This window comes from Schistocerca americana, chromosome 1 (genome assembly GCF_021461395.2).
Source record: "Schistocerca americana isolate TAMUIC-IGC-003095 chromosome 1, iqSchAmer2.1, whole genome shotgun sequence".
Classification (NCBI taxonomy): domain Eukaryota; kingdom Metazoa; phylum Arthropoda; class Insecta; order Orthoptera; family Acrididae; genus Schistocerca; species Schistocerca americana.
Window position 1 is genome coordinate 1,215,366,955 of NC_060119.1, and position 9,404 is coordinate 1,215,376,358.

The window sequence follows — 9,404 nt, forward strand, 5'->3', positions numbered from 1 at the left end:
CTCCTTTTACCGACCTCCCGACTCAGCAGCATTAGTGGCAGAACAACTGAGAGAAAATTTGGAATACATTTCACATAAATTTTCTCAGCATGTTATAGTCTTAGGTGGAGATTTCAATTTACTAGATATAGACTGGGACACTCAGATGTTTAGGACGGGTGGTAGGGACAGAGCATCGAGTGACATTATACTGAGTGCACTATCCGAAAATTACCTCGAGCAATTAAACAGAGAACCGACTCGTGGAGATAACATCTTGGACCTACTGATAACAAACAGACCCGAACTTTTCGACTCTGTATGTACAGAACAGGGAATCAGTGATCATAAGGCCGTTGCAGCATCCCTGAATATGGAAGTTAATAGGAATATAAAAAAAGGGAGGAAGGTTTATCTGTTTAGCAAGAGTAATAGAAGGCAGATTTCAGACTACCTAACAGATCAAAACGAAAATTTCTGTTCCGACACTGACAATGTTGAGTGTTTATGGAAAAAGTTCAAGGCAATCGTAAAATGCGTTTTAGACAGGTACGTGCCGAGTAAAACTGTGAGGGACGGGAAAAACCCACCGTGGTACAACAACAAAGTTAGGAAACTACTGCGAAAGCAAAGAGAGCTCCACTCCAAGTTTAAACGCAGCCAAAACCTCCCAGACAAACAGAAGCTAAACGATGTCAAAGTTAGCGTAAGGAGGGCTATGCGTGAAGCGTTCATTGAATTCGAAAGTAAAATTCTATGTACCGACTTGACAGAAAATCCTAGGAAGTTCTGGTCTTACGTTAAATCAGTAAGTGGCTCGAAACAGCATATCCAGACACTACGGGATGATGATGGCATTGAAACAGAGGATGACACGCGTAAAGCTGAAATACTAAACACCTTTTTCCAAAGCTGTTTCACAGAGGAAGACCGCACTGCAGTTCCTTCTCTAAATCCTCACACAAACGAAAAAATGGCTGACATCGAAATAAGTGTCCAAGGAATAGAAAAGCAACTGGAATCACTCAATAGAGGAAAGTCCACTGGACCTGACGGGATACCACTTCGATTCTACACAGAGTACGCGAAAGAACTTGCCCCCCTTCTAACAGCCGTGTACCGCAAGTCTCTACAGGAACGGAGGGTTCCAAATGATTGGAAAATAGCACAGATAGTCCCAGTCTTCAAGAAGGGTCGTCGAGCAGATGCGCAAAACTATAGACCTATATCTCTTACGTCGATCTCTTGTAGAATTTTAGAACATGTTTTTTGCTCGCGTATCATGTCATTTCTGGAAACCCAGAATCTACTATGTAGGAATCAACATGGATTCCGGAAACAGCGATCGTGAGAGACCCAACTCGCCTTATTTGTTCATGAGACCCAGAAAATATTAGATACAGGCTCCCAGGTAGATGCTATTTTTCTTGACTTCCGGAAGGCGTTCGATACAGTTCCGCACCGTCGCCTGATAAACAAAGTAAGAGCCTACGGAATATCAGACCAGCTGTGTGGCTGGATTGAAGAGTTTTTAGCAAACAGAACACAGCATGTTGTTATCAATGGAGAGACGTCTACAGACGTTAAAGTAACCTCTGGCGTGCCACAGGGGAGTGTTATGGGACCATTGCTTTTCACAATATATATATAAATGACTTAGTAGATAGTGTCGGAAGTTCCATGCGGCTTTTCGCGGATGATGCTGTAGTATACAGAGAAGTTGCTGCATTAGAAAATTGTAGCGAAATACAGGAAGATCTGCAGCGGATAGGCACTTGGTGCAGGGAGTGGCAACTGACCCTTAACATAGACAAATGTAATGTATTGCGAATACATAGAAAGAAGTGTCCTTTATTGTATGATTATATGATAGCGAAACAAACACTGGTAGCAGTTACTTCTGTAAAATATCTGGGAGTATGCGTACGGAACGATTTGAAGTGGAATGATCATATAAAATTAATTGTTGGTAAGGCGGGTACCAGGTTGAGATTCATTGGGAGAGTGCTTAGAAAATGTAGTCCATCAACAAAGGAGGTGGCTTACAAAACACTCGTTCGACCTATACTTGAGTATTGCTCATCAGTGTGGGATCCGTACCAGGTCGGGTTGACGGAGGAGATAGAAAAGATCCAAAGAAGAGCGGCGCGTTTCGTCACCGGGTTATTTGGTAACCGTGATAGCGTTACGGAGATGTTTAATAAACTCAAGTGGCAGACTCTGCAAGAGAGGCGCTCTGCATCGCGGTGTAGCTTGCTGTCCAGGTTTCGAGAGGGTGCGTTTCTGGATGAGGTATCGAATATATTGCTTCCCCCTACTTATACCTCCCGAGGAGATCACGAATGTAAAATTAGAGAGATTAGAGCGCGCACGGAGGCTTTCAGACAGTCGTTCTTCCCGCGAACCATACGCGACTGGAACAGGAAAGGGAGGTAATGACAGTGGCACGTAAAGTGCCCTCCGCCACACACCGTTGGGTGGCTTGCGGAGTATCAATGTAGATGTAGATGTAGATGTAGTTTCAATTGAGAAAGTTGGCAATACCAGAGATCACAGCACAGCCAATGTCATATGATTGACAGTGGCGCCCTCTTGATGGCTTGTATATACGGCGCTCACTATTGCTCTCGTTGCAGTTCGCCGATTGTCCTTGGAGGATGCCTTCCGCAGTCGAAGGCGAAATGTCAGGGGAGAGTCTTATGTATGGACCACAGCATCTCAGCCCGGAAATGTTAAGTGATGACAACACCTGCCATGGAAGCCTTCATTCTATTATTATTTGTGACTGTTGATGAAACCTGGATCCATCATTTCATGCCATTGTCAAAACGACGTTCAAAACAATATATAAAGTCTGGTTAAAAATGCTTCGATGAAGGCAAAGGTCACTCTTTTAGCTGGTAAGGTGATTGCCAATGTTTTCTTGGATTCCCAAGGAATAATTCTCATAGATTACTTGGAAAATATAGAACCATTGTTAGATTGTTTGAAACTTGCAGTGCCTGAAAAAAGACAAAGGTTGGCATGCAGAAAAGTTCTCTTTCACCGGGATAATGCACCTTCTCACACGTCAGTGACAACTATAGCAGAAGTGCATGAATTGAGCTTTGAATCAGTTCCTCATCCACCCTGTTCACCAGGCTTGGCCTCGAGTGATTTCTTCTGTTTCCCAACTTGAAACTTTGGCTTGCTGGGAAGAAATTTTCATCAAATGAGGAAGGAATAGTTGCAGTCAATGAGTATTTTGTAGACTTTTACATAACCTATTTTTCCAAGGGGATGAAGAAGCTGGGGGATTGCTGGACCAGCTGTATATCTGTCAAAGGAGACTACATCGAGAAGTAAGGTGAGTTGTGTACAGAACAGATATTTCTTTCTTGTTTTTTACCAGACTTATCAAACCACCCTTGTAGACCAGTATGTTTTTTCAGTATTTCTTCATACTACAACTTTCCTTTGTATGATGTTGATTTCAGCTAGCTTATGAATAACAGACCTGATAAAATAGTGCAATTACCTGTTTGCAGTGTACATTTATATGAAAGAAATAACTATTTTCTGCATTGAGCACATATTTCGAAATTTTGTCACCATGGGTAAATCTAATCTAATCTAAAAAAACGACAGATTTGGCCCCTATGGATCTTGTGTGCAGTACAATGCCAGAAGAAAGAACACAAATTGAGAGTTTTACAATTCACTACATGTTTATTACAGAGACAGTAAATGTAGAGTACATGAAATTATTACATTTATGTTTCAGTAGCTCAAGTAGTTCTGAGATATCATGTAAGGGCCATTGCTGAAACATTCATATTGGTGCACAGTTTAGCAAGCACTAACTCTGCCATGTGGACAATCCTACAGGTGGCAAATACTAGCTTGAAATATGTTATTCTATGCGTGCTCCACCTGTTTGGGTAGCTCTGTTTTGGCGGATGAGCTACGTGAATTATGTGTCATTCCTTCACGCTGCCCACTTGCCCAATTGGAGACAAAGCCCAAGTTTGTGCTGGCTGCACATTTTGTACAGTATATTAAGTTTCATGGGCAGAATGTTAGTGAGAATTATTATGTTGGAACAGCCTATCATCACCTGCTGCTAGAACAGCATGAAAACTGGCAAATAACATTCTGCATGTACCGACCACTGTCAGGATTCTCTCCACAAACATGAAATTGGAAGAAGAGTGGTAACTTACTGCATCCCAGTCCATATGGCCTACGGTGGAATCAGCATTATCGTTGACAAATACACTCTTCGAGATACCAATCACGAGGTTTACCTCTTAAACACAAATGACTGTAATTGTGTGCAGGCAGACTTTGTTTTCATTGCTGAATACTGCAGTGGACATGACTTGGACTACACATCAATGAGCTAATTTAAGCAAGACAATGGCAAAACAGGCCAATAAATTTGAGCACCTTAACCATAGACAAGGAACTCCTAGGTCCAGTGATGTTCACCATACTATTGTCAAATTCTCCGATAAGGAACTTGTCGAAGCCTCCATCTCAATTCTCAGTAAAGATATGAACTTTGCTCAAGTTTCACAATTGCTACCAGTTACTGAATGGAATAGAACAAGCAGTGTAGCAATTCCCCAAGAAGCGGCAAATGAGGTAAGCCTTGCTACTATCTGGATTTTACCGACAGCCAATCCCTGTAAGTCCAATATTATTAGGGTGAAATCATTCAGGGAATTGTCTTATTGCCTGGCAAGCATAATGCTACAGTTGTCCTCAGTGCTACATATTATCATAAGAAACGTGGTCTGTTATTGAAAGACAGGACATATCAAATTCTCAACAGGATCCCACTTTGCACTTACCAGGAAGAGAGGGGAGCTACTAAAGAACTGTTTTTTCTCTGAGTAACTTTTGAAGAATTTAAGACCGACAGCACCTAGACTACCCAGGACGTAAAGTCTGCTTAAAATACACAGACACGGGGTGCTGCTGAGATCAAGTGTTAGTGCTATGTATTCTACTACCCAAAGGCTAGCAAAGGTCTTAACCGAATTATTGGTACCTGTAGAAATAACCTTAAGAAATCATATATGTTTGTTGTTATTGTAAAGCAGATGAAGACAGTCCCAAGTGAAGTCATGGTCAGCCTCAATGTTGTCTCCTTTTTTATGAAGGCACCAGTGGAAGCAACATTGAAACTATTGGCTGCTCATTTCTATGCTGAAAATTTAAAATTATTTCGGCACATCTTGATGACCATTTCTTTTTCGCACAGTGGAAATTATTACGAAATAACTGATGATGGAACAGGTATGGGTTCCCCACTGTCACCAGCCATAACTAATTTTTTTCCCTGGAGGATTGAGAAGAACGAGCATTGAACAGTGATCCCTTCTATCCATCCTGCTTCTTCAGATATGTTGACAATACATTTTTAATCTGGTTGCATGTCAGTGAGGTGCCACAGCAGTTCATCAACTGTATGAGTGGTATGCATTGTAACATAAGATTTACAGTGTAAATGGAGTTGCCTTTTGTAAATGTGTTGGTTGAAAGTAACTCAGATGGGCGACTTGGCCTTTCTGTTTATAGAAAAGCGATGCTTACAGATGTGTATCTCAGCAGGAGTGACTTTCACCATCCAGCTCAGAAGGGATCTACACAGAGCCAGGACTATTTTGGTCCAGGACCATCTCGGCTCGGAGATTAATCACCTGATGATGGTTGTAAGAAGGAACAGGTATTCTGTCCATGATATCGGTTCAACACTGTCACGAAAACAAGGTTGTGACACTTTTCCACAAGGGCAGGAGGACTGCCATGTAGCATGACTTCCATTCTGCAGTGCAGCATCTAGCAAGGTGGGTAGAGTTTTAAACAGAGAAGGAATCTGTCCAGTCTGCCAGCCAGCCAGGGAAATTAAATATCGTGACACGTTAAAGATAATCTGGGCCTGAGAGTACCAGGGATTTATAAATTTAGTTGTGAGTGTGGTAAAAGTTATGTCGGCCAGTCTGTATGGACTGTTGCCTATCACTGTGTTGAGCACCAGTGTCACCTTATATACAGGAATTTTGAAAAATCATTAGAGGCCGACACAGCCTGTTAAATAAAAACAAGATTTTGTTGAAACACACAAGAATTCTTGCCCACACATCAAAGTATTGGGAATCTATGGTCAGAGAAGTACTTGATAGTAAAATGATGTGATTATAGTTTTAATAGGTGCACCGTCTATGCACTTAGCAATGTATGGAAGCATGTACTGGATAAAGAAAGAGCATGGAGGAAGACTTCTTGTTGTGAGTGATGATGCTGCAAGCGACGCCAGATAAAGAGCGCAAACATAATCAGTGGATGTAAGGAGTCCCACCACCTCAGTTCGCACCATTTCCGTAATGTCACTAAGACATAATCCAGCCAATCACGTGCAGTCCTCCAGAATATAAAAGACAGAATCCTGTACAGTTTCATGATGGTCAGGCTTAGCACCTGAAGACGATGGTGGAGGTTGTCATCAAAAGCTTGGCATTTTAACTTTATTTGATATAGCAAGTAAACCAACATCTTAGCCATGGCCTCTGTTGTGAAAAACTTCGTAGCCATGAGCATGACATGTCCTACAGTCATAGGTTGTTCCTCGTACAGCCTTGGAGGCAGCAGTCTGTCAGTTAGAACAGGCCTAAGGCCTAATCTGTGAGTTGGTTTACGTATGTATACTGATCCTGGAAGCATAACTCCAATGAAGTTTGTGTTCTCAGCAGCATGTAAACTTGAAAATATAAAACTGACAATAGAACAGAAAAAAATCTAGAAATTTCCCTGACATTATATGCCATTATACCTAACTCAAGAAGTAAAAGTACATTCCTGTGAGAGCAACAGGAACACGTAACATAACCATAAAAGTTTGCTTAACTCTGATGTCCATAACCTTGCTGCTTGTTAAATAACAAATAATTGAATCATCTCATGAAAATTTAGTCAATGAAAAGGAAGTAATTAACATATTCGAGGGGTGATCATAAAATTTTAATTATCACCACCAAAAAGTTAAATTTGTGTTTTTAATATTTTGTTTTTTTTGTCACTCACCAAAATCTCGGTATTAAATATGCACCACTGTCAAAGATGAAAACTGTAGTCTTGCTTTTGTATGTTGCTTTCAAGTTCTTTTATTGTAACTCAAACTGCTAATAAAATTAATATTACTAAATTGCAAAAAGCTTTGCTTTCTGCTCTCATCTTATTCTTTTTGGAAACAAAATATTGGACGTCATTGGAGTTTCTCGGTGCTTGAGAATCAAGGCAGGGTACCGATTTCAACTACTTTTATTGTATATTTTCTTGAATTCTCATATTGCTGTGATTGCATTTTCAGTTACTTGGAACCAGATCCTCATGCACTGTTAGGAGAAATGGAGACTACTTCAAAGTGGAATCAAAAGTACAACAGATTAACGGAAGCAATTGGACGCTTAATTGAAGATTACAGCTTAGTGAGATTCTACCCATTTGATGTAAGAGACGAGGAGAACATAGCAGACATTATGTTGACAATAGATAACATGATTCAGTTTGGTGAGGACTCAGATGTAAAGACCAGAGACTTTGAATATGAAGATGCAGAGGATGATGATGGTTGATATTATAAATATTACTTTGTGCACAGTGTAAAATATGATTATTTTTTTATATGAAATACAAACTTATTATAAAAAAAATGTTTCTGTCAACTTTGTGAAGTATGTTTCATTATGTACCTCAAATTGTTTCTTGCCAACATGAATTACAAAACTGTAATCACAAATTTCATTTTATTGTAATATTAATCAAATGTCTAACACTGAATGAATTTTAAAGAATTGGTCTGGGCTGTTTGTCATAGGAATCAGTGCAACCTAAATTTGTATCCAGTTAGCACTAGCTTACAAGAAGAATCTAATGGATGTACATTATGATGAAATTACATATTCAGTGTAAATAATTTTGGACAAGAGTAGTGCACATGCTACTTTTGTGACTAGACTGTTGAATGTTAATTTCAATCATAGATTGTTGAATGACTGTAATGAATGTATTGAGTCATCTGGTAAATTTGAAGAGTGTGCCAGACGTGCGTCTTCGGTATGTTTTGTGTTGTCATGTACTTTTGTATTTTAAAATTTTGAAAAATAATTTTTTAATGAATTCTTCTATCAGATTCTACAGTTGTTTTAAATTTATCAGTTAAACTTAATCAAAAAATTTAAGACTGTTGAAGTTGTCATATAGTTTCCGTCGTTTAGGAATAGATTTGGTTTGTCATTATTTAGAGACAGTTGCCACTTTTCTTGTGTAAATAATTTTGCAATTGGTTTTGATCTTAACTGATGACTTTACTAGACGATAAGTGACAGAATCGCCTGTGAACAATCTTAAGAGGGCTACTCAGATTATCTCCTAAATCAGTGGGCCTATAACATTCCTTAAGGGATGCCAGATATCACTTATGTTTTATTTAATGACTTTATGTCGGTTATCATAAACTGTGATCTTTCTGATGGAAAACCATGAATCTAGTTGCACAATAGAAATAATACTCCATAGGCACACAATATGGCTAGTAATCTCTTATGCGGAACAGTGTCGAAAACCTCCTGGTAATCTGGAACATGTAGTCCGTATGTGATCCCTTGTTAATAGCACTCATGACTTAGTGTGTGAATAAAGAAATAGCTGTGTTTCACAAGAATGAAATTTTATGAATCTGTACTGACTGTGTGTCAATATAGCATTTTCACTGAAGTAATTCATAATACTCAAACACAATATATGTTCCAAAACACTACTGCAAATCGAAATTGATGATACAAGCCTGTAATTCAGCGCATTACTCCTATTTCCTGTCTTGAGTATTAGTGTGAGATGTTCCTGTTCCCAGTCCTTAGATAAGAATTTTTCTTTGAGCGAGCATTTGTGTATGATTGCTAAATAAGGAGCTGTCATATTAGCATACCCTGAAAGCCGAAGTTCCTGACGAGAGGTATCAGCTTTTTCAGTAGTTTCAAGGGCTGCAATTTGGATGATCAACTAATCCAGCCTTGTAGCATCAACCAATCATATTGGGTGAAATAATCTGGAAGTAAAATAGTCCCATATGGAGTTCTCTAGGTGGCAACTACTCAGAGCAAGGAATGTTAGATCCCTTAGTCAGACAGGTAGGTTAGAAAATTTAAAAAGGGAAATCGATAGATTGAAGTTATAGTGGGAATTAGAGAAGTTTGGTGGCAGAAGGAACGGGACTTATGGTCAGGTGAATACTGGGTCATAAATACAAAATCAAGTAGGGTAATGCAAGGATTAATTTAATAATGACTAAGAAAACAGGAAGGCGGGTAAGGTACCAGGAAGAGCGTAAGTGAATGCATTATCATAGCCAAGGTAGACACAAAGCCCACAGTAACCAAATC

General features: G+C 39.5%; 1 protein-coding gene across 1 annotated transcript in view; it reads left to right on the forward strand.

Annotated features, from left to right (window-relative positions):
* The window catches only part of LOC124619905 (GPN-loop GTPase 3), a 30,895-nt gene extending 22,229 nt beyond the window's left edge, over positions 1-8,666 (forward strand). Inside the window, exon 4 of the mRNA XM_047146542.1 lies at positions 7,334-8,666. Within this exon, the coding sequence (XP_047002498.1) occupies positions 7,334-7,598 (265 nt within the window). The 3' untranslated portion in view covers positions 7,599-8,666. The remainder of the gene's footprint in view (positions 1-7,333) is intronic.
* Positions 8,667-9,404: the final 738 nt, after the last annotated feature.